Source organism: Filicampus tigris, chromosome 22, assembly GCF_054856515.1.
Source record: "Filicampus tigris isolate MCC_2025a chromosome 22, RoL_Ftig_1.0, whole genome shotgun sequence".
In the NCBI taxonomy this organism is placed as follows: domain Eukaryota; kingdom Metazoa; phylum Chordata; class Actinopteri; order Syngnathiformes; family Syngnathidae; genus Filicampus; species Filicampus tigris.
The window spans coordinates 4065318-4087787 of NC_141238.1; the positions used below are offsets into that span (position 1 = coordinate 4065318).

Sequence of the window (22470 nt, forward strand, 5' to 3'; positions counted from 1 at the left end):
TCATACCAGTCAAGTTCCTTATACTGTGAACATGGTATACTACATCTTAGCATGTTAGCATTCGACATCTCATTAGGCTTTTAGCACCCGTCCGTTGAGGCTCGACATGTTTTTATTTGAACACTAATCAATGCTCGATAGAGGCTAGTACGATTGCATTTTCTCCATTTTGTCTTTTTGAATATTACCTGGCGACCTGACAAGGGATGAAATTGCAATCCAACCCATTGTCCTCAGTCTTCAAATGAGTTTTGTTTTTTTTCCATAAGAGTTCTTAAAGCAGTGATGTAGTGACTCAACATTGAGTCACATCAAGTCGCTTCCTTTTCCTCACTGAGTCAGCGCGCCATCACTTCCACTGGTGTCGACTCATTGAGGAACGTTGCCAGTCCTTTTCCTTTTTTCAAATATTTGGATTGAAGTTTGTTTTTCTTCCATTCATCCCCTTTTCTACACCACGTTTCCTGTTCAGGGTCAAAGGGAGCAGAAGCGTATCCCAGCTGACACCTTGGACTAATCACCAATGAGTCACAGGGCACAGAGAGACTGCAACAGGGGTGTCAAACTCATTTTTGTCGCGGGCCACATCGTAGTTATGGTTTCTGTCAGAGAGCTGTTATGACTGTGAACCCAAATACATGGATCACCTCATATCACATATTACAAAACAAATTCATTCATAATTAGTTTGGAAATCAGAGGCCAGCGAAAACAGTTCTTTCAGATGTTACATTCATTTTAAAAGGGAATCGGTAACAAAAAATGCTTGCAATATCTCAATTAGCAATTTTGGTATTTTAACAAGTAACACGACGTTGATGCACATAATTTGCTTCCCCGGGTGACATAAAACGATGTCGCAGGCCAGATCTGGCCCCCATGCCTCGAGTTTGACACCAAAATGACTACAACATCAATGACTTGTTTTCTTTTATTTTACAATGCACTATATATCTAATTTTGAACTACAGTACTATTAAGATTCTGCTTTTTAGCCGTTCACTCACTGATTTGATATCTCATATGATATACATGAATTTTTACAATCCAAAGCTAATGATGTGGACATTTTTTCGAGGGGGTTAGAGTTAAACCGAAGCTTTTAATTTCATTTAACTGGAAGAATGTCAAACATACCATAAAGCAACGTGACGTACTCGTACTGTAGTCAACAGCTCCCTCTTGTGGGTCAAATGATGGCATTACAAGTGCTCGCAACACACGTTTGAGATCGCCCTTTTATTTTACTGTGAAAAAGGTTCCACTTCCTGCATACGTTCACTTCCAAGTTACGGCACAAATTGGCAGACATGTCGCTGTTTCATTCACAGTTGGATTGGGGTACATGATTAGTAGTGAAGGAACAAAAAGCTTCAACGAACAGGAATTTCGACTTGCGTCGCGGTTAAAAGTTTTACTGCGTAGGGATTTCACTTCCGGTACACTCGGGTTTACAGGAAGTAGTGAATGACAGCTTCGGTGGGCACCGAGGAAAAGCATTATATGCGCTTAAAAATATAACATTGTCATTATGTCTGCCAGAAACCCGGGGATACAACTCGGTAAGTGCCAAATACAGCTAAAAATGATAGCTCCTGCCTACAAATGTGTCCGATTGTCATGTGCTTTTGCAGATCGCTTTCTGTCCTTCTGTTTGTTTAATAAGTAACACTTAAAAGGTAAACGACCTGCAAAACGCAGGGATGAAGCTGTGCAAACTAGTGTGGCATAATAAGACGGACTTTTTCTTGCTTCGTTGTAAAGAAATATTGGCTGAAAGTTGTCTTGTGACCATGTAATTAACAACTCGTGATCAGCTATCTTTTGGCATGAAGGCTTCAAGATTCATTTTTATTTTTTTTTAGAAAAGGCTATAATATTCCCTTCTCAGCCTACTAGACTGCACGATTACTCTTAATTGCTGACTGCTGCAACCGAGTACACGAATGCATACGTTGATGTACTGCAGGGGTTTTCCTGGCTCAAAATGTGGCAGCGGCGGTACTATTTGCATTATTAACACGCAACCAACGGTCCCAAACAAACACATTTGTAAAGTACAGTGGTGTTCGGACGCAAACATTTTTTTTGCAACTCTCACTCATATTTTTCTATGGTTTCATGCTTTAATTTAATGGACATAGAAAATAACAACACTGTATTTACATGCATCTGACGTTGTGTTTTTCTTAAACCACTCAGAAAACGCATCTAGTATGAAGTACAAAGTATGAGCATTTATTTTCAGTGAGAAATTAAAAAAATGATCTCCGGTTAAACAATACAAACAATTGTGTTTTCTGTCCTATTGTACTTCAGATCTGGAGTGGGTTTCCAAAGTGAGAGTGAACACACAAGCTGTGCTTAGGAGAGCTCAGTACATCCAAGGACTGAAGCTCCCCAAGAAACAGTGGCAGGTACGACAATATTTACATTACTTTGAAAGGTGACAACAATTTTCAGCTAAGTATTTCTCGAGGTGGTACTTTGTGCAAAAAAAAAAACCCCAAACAAACTTGAGAAGCACTTTTGATACATTCATGCTCTTGTGCAGGCCGCCTGGCTGTCGAAGGCCATCACATGCATCGACTTGACGACTCTGGCCGGAGACGATACGCCGTCCAACGTCCACCGGCTGTGCATGAAGGCCACCCAGCCCGTCCAGTATGAGCTCCTCAAGAAAATTGACATGCATGATAAAGGTCTGCTTAGGCTTGATTGCGCTAAACAATGCTTATTCTGTAAGCCATCCAGCAGTTCTGTTTACAGCCTGCTAGGGGAGACACAGACCAGTTGAAATGATTCTGTGTTATGTGTCCAAAAGGAGTAACAACCGGTGCAGTGTGCGTGTATCCGTCACGCGTGGCCGACGCGGTCAAATCACTAAAAGCTGCCAACTCGAATCTTCCGGTTGCTTCGGGTAAGTCGCCTTACGCTACACCCAAATGGAAATGGTAAAACTGAAAAATAATGAGCATAAATCAGAATTTAATAAAAAAAAAACAAAAAAAAAACAAGCAGGTGTGTTTCAATAATTTTCAGTCGTTCAATTCCAAACACGAAAACAAAATCCAGGATCAAAATTATGATTTTTTTTTTTTTTTTTTTTTTTTTTAAATGAAATATGCTGAAAATTTGGATAATGAGCTTTGATTTTTGTGTTATTGAATCAAAATGTTCTCTCCCAGTGGCTACTGGTTTCCCAGCAGGCCAGACCCCACTGGAGACGCGCCTGATGGAAGTTGGCATGGCTGTAGCGGACGGCGCCACCGAGATCGACATCGTCATTAACAGGACTCTCGCTCTCACAGGACAGTGGGAAGGTAAAATAGAAATTGTTTGATTGCTCCCGCGTGCTTTAACCACGTAAAACAGTCCATTTTTGACTTTCCCAGCCATGTATGACGAGATCCGTCAGTTCCGGGAGGCCTGTGGCGACGCCCACATGAAGACCATCCTGGCCATCGGCGAGCTGGGCACCTTCACCAACGTCTACAAGGCCAGTTTGGTCGCCATGATGGCCGGTCAGTTTCACGCAAACAAATTGCGTAATCGTGCTTATTAACTCATTCACTGCCATTGACTGATTTATTTGTCTTTTCGCAGTCTAGCCGCTCAATCCCAGGAATTTATTCCAACATTTTTTCGAAAAGAGGGTCTGAAAATGTCTGGCGGTGAATGAGTTAGTCATGATTTCAGTATCCGTCAAATTAATGGCGACATTTTCACACCGTCGTGAAACCGCCGATTTGGCTCTTCAATGCCGCTAAATAGGTTTTTAAAAACCCAATTCAGTCACTTGTCTTGATGATGGTGAAAACACGCTCGCGTGCCTGCCAGATGCTTTACAAGCCGTCACGTAATAAGATGATTACAGGACCCAATCGTTGATGGAGATCATTATTAAAATGCATTGCTTTTGTCAACGCTCTCCCTTCTTAATCTCCGCTTGTTCCTATGAATTGCGCATGAGATTCCTGAAATTGAATGATAATTTCACCTATTAATCTCTGACGCGGGCTATTTTCTTCCACCAGTATCGCCTCCCTTCGCACTCAAATGAATGGAGCTTCATTACCGCCACCCGTATTTAATAACCGTTATCCATTATCTGGTAATTAAGACAACCCATGACGAATCTGAAGGATTATGCCAGGGAAGGGGGAGAAATGCTAAAAAAAAAAAAAAAAAAAAAGACCTGACTGGAAAAATACATAGCACAGGTCTTTAATGAACTGGAAAATGTTCATCTTGTTCTGTTCCGTAATGAACAGTCATTATACGCCGGGGAGACAGAAGGGCTGATTATCACTCTATAGTTTGTGGATCATCTATTAAAAGAGTGTCATTTCATGTTCTATTTTTATCAGGAAAGCTGATAATTGGCTGTGAAGGAAGGGAAAATGAAGGATTTTATTGATGAGAGTACAGCTGCCCTCTGTTAGCTATCAGCAGCAACATCTGTTCTTGTCCGACCAGAGTGTCGAGAGTCCACTTTGCACCTTCCTGTAATGCGTCTAACGTTTGGGATTTAAATGGAAAGCCGCCCGAATAGGAAGAAGACTCAATGTTAATGCATACGAAAAAAATAAATTGAGTGCTTTTTGTTTTTGCTATTTTTGACCATTTTGCATTTTCGGCCAATAAATGTTCTAAATGACAATATCTAATAGAATACAACAAAAAAAATGTCATTTCCCTTCAACATATACAGAAAAATATCAAGATCTGAGATTTTTTTTTTCCCAGAGCTGTATATTAACAATTGATACAGTGTCCTTGTCCAGACTGCGAATGAATAGCTCTTGCTCAAAGCCACCGCTGGCTAATTTAATCATATCCCCCTTTTGTTCCCTTGAAGAAAAACCTTCAACTGTACGATTTGCTCTTAATCCCGTCAGGTTCCGACTTCATCAAGACGTCCACGGGAAAGGAATCCGTCAACGCCACCTACCCTGTCGCCATAGTGATGGTGAGGGCCATACGCGACTACTTCCTGCGTACGGGCCACAAGGTAAAGTCACTAAATTGTCATACTGCTTTAATCATTATGAGTAAAGTACATAAAAGTGTTTCAGTCGTAAAACCCTGCTCCAATTATTTTATTATTGCGTATTCAAAGCATGAGTACAAATGGGATGAATACAAATGAGTGATTCTCAAAGTGTTTGTTTGAGTCCCACTAGTGGTAGACTGGCTCCCTCTAGTGGTACATGAAATAAATCACTGAAGCGCATGAGCACACTGCATCCCCCCCCAAAAATCCAGCACAGTATATTTGTTAATACAATTCAGTTGTATTTAAGTTTGTCAACTCTAGGGGGAGCCCAAGTTTAAAAAAAATAAATACATCCAGCTAGTTTCTAGCAGTGTAACCAGACTGTGGGCCCTTAGGTGGGCTTCAAGCCAGCGGGGGGTATCCGGACAGCCAAGGAGTCTCTGGTGTGGCTTCTTCTGATCAAAGAGGAGCTGGGCAACGATTGGCTCACTCCTCACCTCTTCCGCTTGGGGGCCAGCAGCCTGTTGGCTGACATTGAGAGACAGGTGGGCGCGGGAATGACTCGATATGAAGTCACCAAAACTATGAGGGATGCAATCGTAATAAATGTGTTTGTGCAGATTTATCATCACGTAACGGGACAATATGCTGCCTACCACGAGCTTCCAATGGCCTGAAGCTCCGGAGATGCTCCAAAAGACCAAAAAGGACCTCAAGTTCACCACACAAGCTTCCCAATTTCATTTTCTGTCACAGTCATGTTTCGTAGTTCTGTTAGAACCTTGCAGCAGTTTCTGTGAGTTGTGATTATCTTTGTATGTTTGACTGGAGCAACCAATGCAACATCTCACGAGAGCAACAATACGGTGTGATTTAAAAAAAAAAAAATTTTTTATTGCTTGTGAACGACCGTGGACTCTGAACCACATTTTTTCAAACTTGCCTGCGCGATTCTTCCGTTATTCGTGAAGCGTTCCAACCTTCCCCTGCGACGTGCGCTGACTCCGTTATGGAGGCTTCTCTTTCTTAATTTCATTAGCGGGGACGCCAAGCCAACTGAAGGGTGCGGCGGATTAATCGGGGGGGTTATGTGAGTTTAAAAGATCTGATTGAACAGCTCACAAAACTGAGGAATCATTTGAAGACCAAAAAAAAAAAAAAGTTAGTCTTTTTTCCTTGTGTTTTTTTTTTTTTTTTTTTTTTTTAATTAAGATATCAGAAGACTTGACCTTGAAGGAAAGGAAGTGTAAATGAGTGAATTAATTACGGGAGTGTTTGGGAGTAAAATGCAGGATTTGATGGTGGATAAACTCCAGGGAGCGGTTTGGCTTCTGCACAAGGATGGAAAGGGCTGGGAATGAGGCCATGCTACGTGAGGTTTGCAAGAAACTTGGTAATGAAGGAATCAAAAACGGGGTTTACATCTGATTTCTTTTTTTTTTTTAATTAGATAGACCAGCCACTCAAAGTGGGGTACGTGGGCTCCTTCTTGTGTTATGCCAAAAGAATCATTGAATTGAATTGTCAAACTGTCTCTAAGAATGGTTTGCTATTAAAAGCACTTGATTTTTTTTCATTTAACTACCCTAACTAAATCTGTGAATAATGTTACAGTGCCTTAAACTTCTTTTTTTTTGATAAGCGCAGTTCAGTTGTCTTTAACTTTTAAGCTCAGTACATATGCATTTCTGAAGAAAGGGTTTCTTTTCAAACCTGTTGGAGACATTTTCATTTAACTAATTAAGTAACTGGTAATTAAAATGCAAAACACTTCAGTCAATAGATAAAGAAAAAAAAAAAAGTCCAATGCCGATATTCATATCAACATGGGGAATATCGGCGCTGATAGTCGGTCTATCCCTGGTAAAAAAAATGTATTAAACATTTTTTTCAACATTTTAAGTTCATTTTCCATTATTTAAGTGCACAGATTATATTCAAACTGCGCAGAGGCTTCAACCTTTTTTTTAAAGTACAGTACATTTGCTCAGCATGGTTCGGTTATATTTGATCTTTGAAAATGTTACAGAGGCTTAAAATGATAAATGTACTTTTTACGATATGACTCGACTAGCTGTATTTTAACATTGCTGACTAGTAATCGAACAGCAAAGTATTTTTTTTTTTTGGAGAGTTCCTTTCCTTAAGTTTAAGAACCGCTGTGAAGGACACATTCTATATTTCATTAAAACAGTAGAATAAGCACCATTATAATCAGTTTTCCCCTCGGTTTATATCCGAATTGGAAGTTTTTAAAATCACTTATGCGCATCCATCCATTTTTTTTTTTTTTTTTTTTTTAAACCGCTTATCCTCACACAGGTCTGGAGCGAGCTGGCTGTGTGATTTATCGAGACTGAATGATGCCATCGCTGATGGAAATAAATGATGCAAACTGACAACTTTTAAATTGTTTTCCCTTTTGGTTCTCCCTACCCCCACCCCCTACCGATACAAAAAAAAAAAAAAAAAGAAAAGAAAAAGAAAGCGCTCCAAAAGCTCAGTGTGAGGTGTGGACTAGGCGGCAATGATGGAGTGAGCTTGCATGGCCCGCTTCTTGATGGATTAGCCGCACTTACATAAAGGCATGTAGATCATCTCAAATCTGAACCATCGGTCAGCGCGCTGCCACTTGATAAGATGGAGGCGTGGAGGCTGGAACCAGCTTGATTGATTCCCTAGGCCATCTACTCAGATCCCCATCACGCACGCACACGCGGTTACACACACAAAGCAGCCACGCCGTTTCGCTTCATTAGGTTCAATTTAATGGTTTTGTTCGGGGGTTCAAACCTTCTCCGGGTATTCTTCAAACATCCTGTTTCGTGTCATAGCCCCGCTGAACGCATTCGAGTGCACACACGCGGACAAGGGGGGCGACGTGGAAGCATCCATGTCGGCGCTTTTATGACTAAACAACAATGGCGTCCGGCCGGGAAATACATTATGGCACTCCAATCGGCTGGAGCAAAATCGGAAATACCTTATTACCTATTGTATGCAAAGCCAGCCCCAAATTCCCGCTTTGCCATTCAAGAAATTGACTATCGCAGCCTATCTGATATTTGCTCCTCTCCCAACCAAATCAAAAAACAACAAAACAATGCAAACTTTGTTTTTGAGCTCGGCCTAAAGCCATGTCTAATATCAAAATATTTGCGGGGTAGAGGACCCAAATGCATAGAGGTGAGAGAAGCAGGGCTTACTGAGCAGCAATTTATTCACAAAACACCAGCATAAACAAAGTCCTGAAAAATCCAAAACTCAAAGTCACAAGGAAGCAAAATACAACACCAGGCGCAACAAAACAACATGACAGCGACAAGAATCCGACAAAGAAACCAAGGAACTAAATACAAGCAAGCTAACGAGTTAACGTGGAGCACCTGGACAAGGCACATGCGGTCGGAGGGAGCTGATTGGTTAACACGAGGGACCAAATGTAATCGAAACAAAAACACAATCATGACAATATTGTTATCCGAATAAATGAAGTTCTGTTTGATAACATGTGCCATTGAGTGTGTTTGGCTTTAAAAAAAAAAAAAGGAGGTGCTTCATTTGTGCTGTATCCTTGTCTAATATCCCAAAAAAGTGCATCTTGTGGCATCCATAGGCAATTAACAAAAAAATAATCTGCAATCGGCAGACAATGGTGTCGTTGGACACCATTTTTGAGTACATGTGGATATTTGCCCAATCAGATTTCAGCCTCTCATTTGTTGCTATGTCAGTCTAATCTGCCTTCAGAATCAAAAGTGCTTTTCTGAAACTTCCACTAGAATACAAGCCAACTTTATTTATAGAGCAAATTTCACAACAGCTACGGCATGGTGCCGGTTTGTTTGCATTGCACCCCCGCCCCCTCAGCCGCCCACCAAGAGGTCGGTTTGGATGAACACCCGGCAGGCCAGCGGTGATCAAGTCCCTCACGCCTGACAAATCGTCTTGCTCAGATTGATTGTTTTCCCCTTGTTTAATTCATCAGTGTTTCTTTAGCCCGCAGCGGCGGTGAAAAACGACACTTTCCCCGGCCCCGGCATCCCACACGTAGTTTATGATGAAGAAAAAATGGCCGAGCGGCCCACGCCGTCAGTAATGGCCCCGCTATCCATTATGAACGGCACTTTGGATTTGTCATGCTGTTTGCGGCGGGTGAAGAATGAATGTACATGTTTTAAAGGGAAAAATATCCCCGGACGCCGTCTTTCTGTTGGACGTCACGGCCACGGGGGGGGGGGGGGGGGGGGGGGTTGAGAATGATATTTTTAAAAATTGTAAATAAAACAAAAGACATTGCTCAAATAAAATATATTTTTTTTGTATTTAATAGTTTGGGATATAATTATGAGAACTGTTTCATTGTTAAAACATGGTTTAATATTTCACTCTTTTTTTTTTTAACCTAATATTGTTTAATCAAGACTTGTCAAGAAATTGGTTGATGGATTTATCGTAAATAAAAAAAAACATCGATCAAATTAAAAAGATGATTCTAAATTCAAACAATGAGAATGATCAATTAAACCATCCTTTTTGTATTAGTTTTTTTTAACTTGGTTGATTAAGCTTTATCTTTTGTTGAAGCAATTGTTTATTTATTTCATTGTGAATAAAAGAAAGCATTGATAGAATAAACAAATGTTGTAATGTTATTAAAGAATTCATTATACGTTATAAAATGCTAAAAAACAAGAATGAACTATTATTCAAATAGATATTTTTCTATTTTTTAACCAAATATTGGTTAAGTTTAGCTCATGAAGAAAGAAAACAGTGGTTAAAAAAACAAAGACATTTTGCATACACCTAACTTAATAAACAGTGATTGTTTTTGCGCCTGTCAAGGAAGTATGTTGAAGTATGTTGAGGAGTTTCATTTTGACATTTATAGGCGATTACAAAACATTTTGCTTTCCTCAATCACTTCCACGTTTTTGCTTTTCACGGCAAGGCTCGGTTCCCATTTCCATACCTTGTTACGAAATCAAGTCAACACACATACCAGTAAAATATCACAAAAAAATATTGATCGGACAGTCAATGTCACTTTAAGGACATAAAATAAAAATGCCCTTAATAGAGCCATCTGAACTGCAGACTGATGATCGGCAAATCGTGGCTGGCGGAGTGTGTCGATGACTGAGAGCATCTTCTGTCAACACGAAATCCGTTTTCGCGTGGCAGTGTGGAAAAGAGCGGTCAGTCAATCCACGCGCTAACATAGCGGATGTCTTAATGTTGACAACCTCCTTTGGGCTCCGAGACCGCGCGTGTAACGTATTGGTTGAGGTTATTCGTTTAATATAATATACTGTACACATTGCATTATTAATAACTTTCGACAGTGCCAGGCGTGTCGTTAATAAAAGATGGAGGCGGCGTGTTAACTCCACAGCACAAATTGGATGAGACTCTACCTATTAATTAGTGAAGGGAATTGATTGAAAAAATGTATTTCATACATATGTACCATAATTATGACTTGACTACTTTATTAGTGTTGGTGGTGCGTTCCAACTTATTTTCAAATTTGGTTACATCGCCCGGGCAACAAGGACTGCCTCTAACGACGGCGGGGTTTGGTCTGGTGAGTGACATGGGTGTCATGTTTCGCGACTTGACCTTTTTACGCCGTTGCTTTTTTTTTTTCCTAATCGAATTATTCAACTTATTTGATTAATCGGTGCAGCAGTAAGTCCACAATTGCAATCATGTAGATTCTTACGATATTTTCTAAAAACACCATGTACAAAGTTTCCCAGTTGAAGGTCATTTGTTGCATGTCGCTTTGATCACATACACACACACAAAAAAAAAAAATCCTCCATGACTTCCAGCCCGTTTGTGCTCAAACATCCGCACGGAAGCCGATTCAAGGTTGGGGCAGGTGAAATTCAAAGCAAGAATAATTAGCCCTCCGCTGCAATGATATTAATGATACAATTAGAGCAGGTCTTTGGTTTCCTCGGTGCCAGAAACAAGTTGTGATAGGTGGTACCGGGGGACTTCACTAGTGTCAGTCCGATCCTTCTGATGCCGCGCTGATCCCGCAAAAGTGGGAGGCTGGCACGCGCTCATTTCCCATGGTGCGGCGCTGCCTTTGAGCGCTGACCTTGGTTGGATGCTCCCTCGTGGCGGGAGAAGAGATGGAATACATGTTTGAGAGATCAAAACCGCTCGGGCCTCACCTGTCGGAGGCTCGCTCGCAATTAGGAAAGTTGATCAGCATCGATTGCGATGACGCTGTAAGTGCCCGCGTGACACATTCCAACGGGGGCCGTTCCAATGTTGTTTTATGATCAGGTTGGTTATTAATGGTGAAAAAGATGATGATTGATGGGTTTGTCAGGGTCAGAGAATGCGACGGCGGGTTATATGCCTTATGCCAGGAAATTCACATAGAATTGTGCATTCATTCCATAAAAATAATTGTTTTTTTTATTGATGTAATTAAATTTAGAAAATCTAACTTGCTTCGACAGTAATACAATTTTCTCTCTATATTTCACCTTAATACCGAAACAAAAAAGCTGTAAAGGTCAGTAGGACTCTCGCTGAAAAACTTCACCTGAGTCCTCCAGCAAAAATGTGAAAATCCGAATAAGAAAAAGTTGACGCATTTATTTATTCAGCCATGTTTACTCAGATTCGTTTTCCCTCCAGGACATGGCTGCAGCGTGTGTGTCTCCTCAGCGTGGGTGGTTACCGCGGGGAGGTGAGGGCTGTTGCAACTCCAGCTTCTTTTAAAGTTCCAGTTGTGGACTGGAGCTTGTTCGGGGGAGGCCTTTGCAGAGATCCACTGCTCGGGGGTGAAGGGCGGGGGGAGGCTTCACAATGTTTTCCTGTGGCAACAGAGAGGCTTTCTTATCTATTTTGGATGATATAGCCACACACCATGAAAGAAGCCAGGTGCCTAGGCCAGAGGGGTTGTAGGACCTCCAGAGGAAGAGCAGTAAGAGGGCTGGACCAGAAATACTAAGTTGAAAACTTCTGTGGTGATTTGGAACTTGGTCTCACGTTGGGGAAAAACTTATCAGCGGAACATCGCTTTGATTCGTTTGGATTTTGCAATCATTTGGGGAAATAGTGGTACAGTTGTCACTTCACTTACAAGCAGGGTTGACTTTTGTTTCTTAAATTTGGCACGCTAGCAAAAATTTGAGAGCAATTACCCGACTCATTTTACAACACGCAGCAGTTTGGCGGATAGCGAACAAATCTTCCAAAAAAAAAGAGGCTTCAACCAGTTTCTTGAAGTTTCCTGTCAAACTAAATAAAAGAATCACTAACTGCCTTGGGAAAGTCTGCTAGCTTCACGCTAACACACAATGCTGAACACTATCGGTGGGCTAATGGAACTAGCATTGATGTCGCCGTGCTATACCCTTTTAAGCAACACGTGAAGGCATACCTTCTTTATCCTCTGCTAAACTGACCAATAATGACTGCAGCTTACTGAGCAGTCCAAGCACGGTACATTTACAATATACTCCCCCCCCCCCCCCCCCGGTGGCAAATTGAACAGTATATAAGTTAATACGACCGTTCGGCTGTCGAGAATTTCGCAGTGAATTATTCTTCAAATCTCACTCCTAACTAGCTTGTGGATATCTCTATTGAGAATCATCTACATTCAGCTCAAACGTCGGGTCAACAGCAGAACCTCTGTGAAGCACACGATACCGCAGAGACACGGAAATTTGACTCATGGCCTAGTAATATAAATCTAGAGGAATCTTTGTCGGAGCAGCACGGACGGAATAATTGTTTGCAATGGGAAATCTCAACGGAGTCCTCAGAGCTCATTCGGAGGCGTTTGAAGTGAGCGTTGACATTGAAGAAACCCAAGGGCGGCGAGGGAGCGAGGGGCCTTTCAAACCAAGAGAGAAGCGCTCACCTTCGAAATTACCAGACGCGATTTCAAGAGCGTCAAGTTTGGGAGAGTAAACTGAGGCGGGGAGAGGAGAGGAAGACGTGAAAATCCCCGCACTTGAGATCATTAAAAATGAAACGAGTTGGGCTTGCAAAGTAGAACTGTGTTGATCTAGCTATCGACCGACAGACGCGTTCGTCACGACGTGTATACCTCATTTTGCTCTTCCCGACTAATTTTGCTTATCACTAAATGCTGTAGTACTGCGAAAGTGAAACAATAAAACAAGATTCATTGACATCTTTTTGTCAATGCTGACTCCAGCGCGTTGGCTAGTTAGCATTTTGCGTTAATCGCTAACGCCACTGTTTGCTGAACCACTGGTGTTGCCGGAATCGAATAACTGATGGATAGATAATAATGAATGAAAACGAATAAATCGCTTTTAGAACTGTTGTATGAAAGCAAGTTGACATTACGAAAAGAACGTACACTGTCAACGTTTAGAAGAAAAGGACAGAAATAAAAAGTAGCTTTAATGCTTGAATGACCTTAACTCATTCACCGTCAGACATTTTCATACCCTTTTTTTACCATTATGTTTGAAAAAAAAAAAAATGGAAAAAAATATCTAAATAAATTCCTGGGATTGAATGGCTGCACTGTGAAAAGACGTGTAAATTCGTCACTTGCAGTGAATGAGTTAACGTAATGTAAAAAAAAAGTTTCTGAACATTTTTCACTTGCATTTATCCACATTTGCTTATGATTACATGGTTGAATTCACTGGACATCACATCACGCCTTTTTTTGCTATTTAACGTTCGCTTTCTTAGGACCGACGATCCGAGAAAAATAAGTAAACTCTCAATGCAAGTCCCTTTCATGATGTGATGGTCAGTTTGAAGGCTATCATCGTCACACATCACACACTGTGAATGAGTAAATAAAACACGCTGTTTTACTCTCGCCTTCACCGGTTAATAGGGCGGCGGCGCTGATCAAAAGAATATTAGCTTTGATTAATCAATCAATACTCCGGTGGCCTCCGTCCTGTCCATTGATCTGCGCGCCGTATGGAGGTCAGCGTCGGGCTCGGCGGCATGTGAAACGCTCGGCTGGATTTTTCACACTGGCCCGCTCAAACGAAAATCCGCCCTCATTGATTTTTCCTTTCATTTCCCTTCTTCGCCTTTCCAAATGTTTCTTCTCTGACACACTGAGGGAAGTTGTGGAGCTCAAGAGCTGATGCTGCAGTGGGATTTTATTCTTTTTAGATGCAAGAGAGTTGCGAGAGACCAAATGGCTTTTACATGAACTGTAACTCAGAGGGTTTTTTTTCCCCCTTCCACCCCCCCTGTTTAGAAAAGTTCGTGTCAACAGTCTAATCAGGTAATACCCGTGCCTGCGAGAAACTACTTAAAGCAGATGACAGAATAGAAAAACTTGCCGGACGTCCGGTTTATTTGTTACCTGAGGCTAAGAAATATTTGCTTTTGTGCCCGTATTCTCTCCGTTACGTCCGTCTACGATGGACTCTTGACGCATGTCAAGATGCAAATAGTCTCTGTTGCACAATACTAATATTAACTCATTCACTGCCATTGACGAATTTATTTGTCTTTTCAAAGTCCAGCCGTTCAATCCGAGGAATTTTATTTATATCTTTTTTTTCCCATTTTTTTTGTGCTCCTAAAACGTTCCAGTCACACTACGGACTGCAAGAATGCAAAAATGTTGCCTTGCTCCCACTTTTGTAATCCATTTAATTAAAACAAAAATGATTTCTACTGAAAAACATATATATATTTATATGAAACTTGCTACTTGGGCCAGCCAAGCAATTATTTATGCTTTCCTGCAAAACAGGGATCTTAAGCTTAGTAATGCCTTTCAGTGCAGAAAGTGCACTTCTCCAAAATAATTTGCGTCAACACACCGAACAAGATTGCATTCATCATTTTCAAAAGTGGATTGTGGAAGATTGCAAGTTTTGCACTACTTTGCCCAAATATATTGCACGCAAACATGACCAGTTTGCTTAAAGCTCTGAGAAATGAAAAGTGCATACTTTTTAAAAAGTTGTGGTTTTGATTTGAGAAATGAACTAAACACGCTCAGGTGGACAACTTTACTATTTGACTGTCACATTGCAAATTGAGTTAAATGGGAGTTAGCACACACCTGCCATTAGTTGCCCTGGATTAACCGCTATTCAAATTCAACTGTTCTCGTAGTCTTTGTGACCATGTCCGGTTATGAGGGTGTGCACACTTGTGCAACCGCATTCATTTAGTTGTTTATTTCTTACTCCCCCCCCCCCCCCCCCGGATACATTTTGAAGCCTTGGTCTAATTTTTTTTTTAAACACAAAAATCTGGCATTTGAACAGGGGTGTGTAGACTTTTTATTTTTTTTATATATATCCACTATATTATGAATTAATTTGGGGCACTATCAAACGCTCGGATTCATTCTCTCAGTAGTGGAACAGAGAGAAACAGAACATCATGTTAATGGGGGAAGTTGCTCAATCTCCTGAATTGCATATTTGTCGAAGCCCTGCAGGGGTGATCACCAAGACAGCTCATCCCGTTCAAGCGCTCCGAGGTTCCATTTCAAAGGCACGCCGCGTCTCTTCACGTCCCTCTCGGTGGCGTCATTGTTTTTTTTTTTTTTTTTTTATACGGGCCCCCGTTCCTCCGCGAAGATGCAAATGAGCGTAATTTCAAATGACAAGGAAAAGTAAACTTTTCGGAGTTGCGAGCGCCGAGATTCCCCGTGGGGGGACGGGGAGCTGTGAAAAATCCTGCTCTAATTCTGTCATTGTCAAACTTTGACATAAGTGATTGTTCCGTTGCCTTTGTTGAGTGATACAACGGGTAACGGGGTCCCAGTTCCACCACGTTAATTTTTTAAAAGAAAGCACAAGATGTGTATTCCTTGAAGAAATGTTTGGCACTGCTTATGCTAAATATTATAACATCCAGCCAGTGATGTCTTTTGTGTTTTTTTTTTTCCCCGCTTTTTTTTTTTTTTTTTTTAAAGCTTTTATCCCCTCTTATCCACGGGAGGCCTTTACCTTTGCCACTGAGCCTCATAACAGCATCTCAGAAATAATTTAGGTATCCCTTTTTTATGAGAAAAAAAAAACAAAAAAAACCCACTAAGACAAGTTGGAAGAATTTCAAAACGAGATCAAAGTGTGCAGTTTCTCCACCGCAAGGGCGTCAGCTTTCTCTTCTGCGCCACGCGATGATCAAGTGCGCTGTTTTGTTAAAAGGCCTGTCCTGGATTGCTGAGATGTTACCACATTACATGTCTGCGTATTTACAGGCATGTGTGTGAACAGCAAATTAGATGTCAAGTTGAATGACAGAAATCCCCAACATGAGCACATTATGTTCACTTTATGTCACTGTGGATAATCGTATTTAGGGTTAGGGTGACACATGCAGCGACGGGTTCATTGCCTGGGAAGAACAACCAAAAATGATACCTAAAGTAGTCCTCCAAATTATTACTTAAGAGTAAGCATTCAGTGAAAAATGTACTGTAGTACTGAGTAAAGGAAACTTATAAAACTTCTTATTTTTTAGTCAGAGCACGAATATATGAAATGTAAAAAAAATTAACGAAATATCGAATAAAATATAAATGCGCGAATTCAGGTACTGTCCAACAATATCTTAATATATACATATAAGACATGTAATATAATAACAAATATTAGGAGTGTGCATCTTGGCAATAAAAGACAATTTGATCGGTACACATCGGGTGCGATACGATTCAAGAATGGTACATTTTATTTTGATTTGATTCCTTTCAATCAAAACCGATCTTCAGATTCAAATAATTTTTTTGTTACATCCCTAACATACACACACACACACATACATACATACATATATATATATATATATATATATATATATATGTATTAGGGGTGTAACGATACATTTTATTGGACCGATATGTATTGATGACAGGATTTTATGAATAAATAAAATAAATACATATATATATATATATATAGAAAATATGAGTTTGGAGTTTTTACATTGAGACCATGCAAAAAGCCGGGGCTTATAAAGAAACAGGAGTCAAAGCACAATGACAGAATGCACACAAACAGTGGATAGTTGACATGTTTAGGAAAAAGATGAAGTCAGTTCATTATAATGTCAGCACTGATCAATCATTCATAGCAACCTTTATTTCAAATTGAGACAAGCTCCACCTGAGGCCAGGTGGGAAATGTACACTCTGCTTACACTGTGGGGATTTATGGAGTTAGCCCATTATACACCTAAAAGTTTCTCTGACTTCAGTTACTCTTTTCTTCTTTCCCCTGCATAAATCTAGGGATAAATCTGGGCTGGAAACTTCACAGTGGAGATTTTTTTTTTTTTTTTTTTCAATTTCATCACCACCCCTGACTGACAAGTATCATTATGGATAAAATTATCTTGGTAATTATCCTGCCCGGAAAGATTTATATCTCTTTGTGAGGGCTGAAAGGAAAGGCATGGGATATTGAGCGGCGGTTACATACAACTCTGCAGAGGAGAGAGAGAGAGAGTGCTTTGTTAAAATGGCGCCATAATGAGGCGCTGCGGCCCCTCCCGCTGTGCGAGATCCTTGCCTGGCTGGATCACCCAGAGTGCATTGCTTTTAGTCTGCCAAACTCAGTTGAGGTAACGAGCATGGCAAAAAACCTTTCCACGATTAGGTAATTGCTCAGTTTGCTTGATATGCCGTTTTCTGTCTCAAAGAAAAGTGAGGGCCATGGTTGAACAAAAGTATATATATATATATTTGTTCAACCATTGTCTCATCAGACCACAATATATTTTCAGATTTTTGAGAGATGTAGGTAGATTTAGGTACGATACTGAATCCGTTCGTCAGGGCACTGATTTTTGTTAAACCCTCATCGGCATGATCAATAAAGTATTGTACTATTTGACTGATTGAATTCTGTGATATGTTTTTCCCTTGTTTTGATTGGTGTAATGGTGTTTTTCGCAACACAAATGTTTTATTCAGTCGCTTTTTGAACTCTCTCTCGCCGACGTTTCCATTAAACTCATACTTCTGCTTCAGCGCCCAATGTAATTCATGCAAATTACAATAACAATTGTTTATTTTGTCCTTGTAAATGGATGGTGGCGATAGTGTATTCAGAACAGATATTATATACCGGCTCAGAGATATTGTGAAACTGCATTTGCGGTAGGCAGGGCAACCCATCTGCGTTCAATATTATTCATAATGTCATTTCGCTGAGTAGATAAATGGCAGCATTGTGTTCACTTTAGTGTACTTCATTCATGTCCAGACCTTGTGGCTTTTACCTCTGTTCTGTATGTTGCAGCAGCTTTTAACAGCCAATGACAAGGTTTTTATATGCTGCCAGATGTGCTAACTAGTTTGATCACCCACCTCAACAACGGCTTGCTAAAAAGGTGGATGTAATGAGGGTTCGGGGCCACTTTTGCAAGTGAGTAAAAAGACAAAGCCTAAAGGCCTGCGCCTAATGAGCAGCTGTGTGACTCTCATTAAGAGTGGAGTGCAACTGCTGATCCTTAATGAGCTTCTTCATTATGATACATTCGGAGGGGAAAGTTGTGTAGGTTTAGTACCCCGAGCACTGGGGCAGCCTACCACCAACAGGGAAAGCCATTATAAATATACCCACTGACTGGATGTGTGTTATAGCACTCATCTTCTGAGATTAAGATACTGTCAATCACAAATGATTGGAGCTGAAGCTCGTAAATGGGTGCAAATGCTGCAGAGTTATTGGAAAAAGCATGCCACAATGTATTAAGACCTCTGGCAAACATCATAATATGGACCAGCATAGACATTTTCTGATATAATGATTCAGCGTTAAAATGCTGCAATGCGGTAGTGGATCGAGCATTCATAAACACACGCACTGAATTGCGCAAGGCACATTGGTTGTGAATTCAAGTGGTCCTAAAACAGACCAATGTGGCACACCTTTGTCAACACTGCTAAAGAACAACAACAACAACAGATTGACTGTGGTGATTTTGACCGATTAACTTCTGCAGAATTGCTCTCAAAATGTGATGACTAGAATCTAAAGTCCAATTGAAACCAATAAAAATATCATTCATATGGTCAATTTTGGATTTCCATACGGCAAACCCGAAGATTGACTAATTGAATGGTTTCACACGATTTCATGAATAAATTAAGTCGTGCGCCATCTGTATAAACAATGGGAGAGTTTTTCCTATAATTTTGTCTAAGTGAAGCAAGTACAGACTGAAGAGTGGCGGTCCGAGCACAGACCCCTGCGGTACACCATGCCTTTTGAATGCTCATTAAATTGAGTCTTCATGATTGAAATTTACAAACCGTAAGTGATCTGACGAGAAGGAATTCAAACCCATCCAAGGGAGTTTCTGGAACACTTCTTCTCCAATCTTGGCGAGAAAAGGAAGATCGGTCTATAATTAAGGCCTTTGGAGAAAGAGTAGCTTTTTCTTCAGAAGAGGTTTGATTACAGCCACTTTAAAGGACTGTGGTGCATAGTCTGTCAATGAAGACATATTGATCATGTTAAGTACAGCCGTGCCAACCAGTGGAGGAGCATACTTAAGTAGACAAGCGATTGAGGAGTTAGAAGTGGAGAGACGAGGAGAAAGACTGCTCGGACAAAACAAAACAAATACGGAACCTCATCATTCGTGGGGAACCGCTATGACAACCAGCAGAATGAAGACATGCGGCTAAACGTGCGCATCATCCTCAGGGAAAAAGAGTCACAACCCAGTAAGCGCACTACAAATCCTGACGAGCCGCGTTACCCGTGTGGCTGACCTAATTTGTGTGTATACTGAAAATAAAATTAGTAAATGATTCATATTCACACAGTGACTCATAAATCTTTTGCCCCTTAAATGATAGGCTTCATTGCCTTCATGGATTGTACAAAGTGCATTATCCATTTATGAAAGAAAGATTGCTTAATTCATAAGTCCTTAAAAACGGAATGATAGAGTGACAATGGAAAAATGTTCCGCTCTTCTTCAGATATTCAGAAATGATCAAATGCGACTGCTTTTCCAAATATTGAACGGTGTCTTCACAAAGAATTCATTTACCAATTCTTGGCCCGAGGTGTTAGCCAAAGAGCCATCCACACCACCGGTATGCTCTAAGAATCAAACCAGTTTCAGTTGTTACATCAATTTCCAAGATACATTCACCGTCACCACCTATTTTTATTTGTCACATTTGATCCAGAAGAGAACGTCAGAGTCTCCATTGATAACGTTCCAACAAAAGAGAGAAAAAAACTTGACAGGAGCACAAAAATCAACCAATTACTGTTACAGTATTGTGGCTCTAACCATTACTGAGCTGTCAGTCCATCCATCCAGTTAAGATGATTTGTCTATTTTGAGGTTCTGGTAACATGACAAAATAGAAACCCCTATCATCAGTACAGTCTTATCAGAGCATTTCTCTTGCTCGGCTGCTAATCTGATTTCTTATTTTCTTACTGCCCTTGGGCCACCAGTGTGTGAATGGGGTCAAATGAAACCCAATTGGACAAGTTAATCACACGATATTTATGGTTTAACCCACAGGTTGCAGGGAAAACGCTTGCACTTATCAATTCGATCAGTCGGGGTCACCTTCCAAATCCTGATTATATGCCGCCAAATTTATCGCCCGCCCCCAACGCAGTATGCAGTTGCAGAATTCGGCTTTCATTGATTGGCGGCTGCATGTGACAGTCCTGAAAGTAATGCGGGCACCGGTTGTGATCAATAAAAAAATGTATGTGCCTAGAACCTAGGAGGCATTCTGTAATGAAATCAATAACTTTGCTTGGCTTGTGGCATTAAGATCATTGGCCGGGCTGTTATTTAGTCATTGTTGTCCTACACCAGCGGCATAACCTGGCGACCATGAGAAATCAATGGGAACACAGCGCAGCTCGCATCCCAATTACTGGCAGGGCTGGCAAGGAATCAATGCAGCTTTTAGCCATTACCACTCCTTGAGGGAAATCACGGGACATTAGTTTTCTCGGCGAATCTGCCGCGCAAAAGGGGGACGACGGCTCGCTCCGTGCGAGCCGTTTGAAAGCGCGTAAAATAAATAAGAAATACAGGAAGGAAAATATTTTGCAGCCGACTCTTGCCGTGCTCGGTGATGCATTTATTGGTCGTCCCGGAAGGAAGGAACAAAATTTGAGGCAGTAAAACGAGTTGAGTTTTCACCAAATAGTCGATGGTAATTTTGCTCCGGTGCCTTTTGCTCACTTATAAGGTGAAAGGAAGTTAAACGTTTTAAGGCATCTTGAAATCAATAATAAACAGAAAAACAAATAGAGAGTGTTAGCATACCATCACTAGACATATTTATATGCCTGGATGAAATTTAGGTGGGCATGAGTCGGCCGTCAATAAAAATGACCGCTTCCTTGTTCTCGCTTCACCACAACTCTGAAAACAAAAAAAAAAACGAGGAATACGCTCCCTTGTATAACGCTAGTATGAATGATGAGCGCTGAAAAATGGGCGACACGGCGGGCGTTAATCTGTTTTGCGCAAACACAAGCCCCCTCCCAAAGAGCGCGGGGAAAACGTCAGGCGCCGAATAACTAACATTGATGGCTTTTGCGTGTCACCTGTTATTAGTCTCACGCTTCCACATGTATCAGCGTGTCAGAATCATGGAAAACACGCCTTGGGCCATATAGACAAACTACCAACATTCTGTTTCTATTTGGCAGCTGACGCCCTACACCAATCGACGATTCCTCTCCCAAACTGGCACACGCGCCCAACAAAGTGACTGTGCCGGGCTTGCTGGTATGTGACTGGCAGGTGTTTTTGCACGCTTTTTTCAAAGCGCCTCACGCTGGCAAGGCATGGCTCTTTGTTCAAGCGCGGGTCGTTTCAAGCACCTGGCTCCCAAACACTGCGACATGACGCGCGCTTGATTAAAGCGAAATGACAAGAGTTTGAGACAAAAGTGATTCTGACTACCGTGCAGCTCGGGTCTAGCCGCAGTCTGGAGAGTGCCGTGTTGACAGAGGTTTGATGGAAGGAAAGATGAAGACAGCACTAAACGCAGCCGTGGAAATCACCAAGGAGAAAATAGCACTTTTGGTTTCATGAGGAGAATTAGATTTCCTGACACTTTGCAAGTCGGGTTAGTTTGCAGGCTCGCAATTGTTTCATTTTAATTAGCATTTTTTTTTTTTGTACAGACCCTTCACATTGTCACATTGCTGAAAAGCAAATGCTACTTTGTCTAACAGCGCTCTGATCACTATATATATCCTTGCATGTTTGAGCTTTTCACACCGCGACCAGAGGCGCTAGCCACCAGCGAGCTCGCGAGGTAACAGAACAGGCCCGTGGATTAGCCGATTAGCGAGCTACCGATCCAGTGTCATCTCTTTGCTTGGGAAATGAAATAACACAAAGATTTCCTATAAATTGTTGCCTGATTATATTTTTTTGGGGTGGAGGCATAGCTAGCTAGCTAGCCAACTCTAGGCTAATTGTACAAATGAGCCTAGCTAGCTAGTATT

At 41.1% G+C, this 22470-nt stretch overlaps 1 protein-coding gene across 1 annotated transcript; it reads left to right on the top strand.

Moving 5' to 3' along the window:
• The first annotated feature begins 1409 nt into the window (after positions 1 to 1409).
• Positions 1410 to 7401, top strand: dera (deoxyribose-phosphate aldolase (putative)). The gene is made up of 9 exons (XM_086022374.1): positions 1410 to 1562; positions 2320 to 2417; positions 2555 to 2702; positions 2825 to 2920; positions 3189 to 3323; positions 3396 to 3524; positions 4902 to 5014; positions 5395 to 5544; positions 5620 to 7401. The coding sequence occupies exons 1-9, from the start codon at positions 1532 to 1534 to the stop codon at positions 5674 to 5676; spliced, it is 957 nt and encodes a 318-aa protein (XP_085878500.1). The 5' UTR covers positions 1410 to 1531; the 3' UTR covers positions 5677 to 7401.
• The last annotated feature ends 15069 nt before the right edge of the window (positions 7402 to 22470 follow it).

Excerpts from the sequence above, each read along its gene's own strand:
- dera (XM_086022374.1), top strand. The coding sequence starts at position 1,532 with ATGTCTGCCAGAAACCCGGGGATACAACTCG. Across the intron at positions 3,324-3,395 it reads TCTCACAGGACAGTGGGAAG|CCATGTATGACGAGATCCGT; the intron begins GTAAAATAGAAA and ends TGACTTTCCCAG. Across the intron at positions 3,525-4,901 it reads TTTGGTCGCCATGATGGCCG|GTTCCGACTTCATCAAGACG; the intron begins GTCAGTTTCACG and ends TAATCCCGTCAG.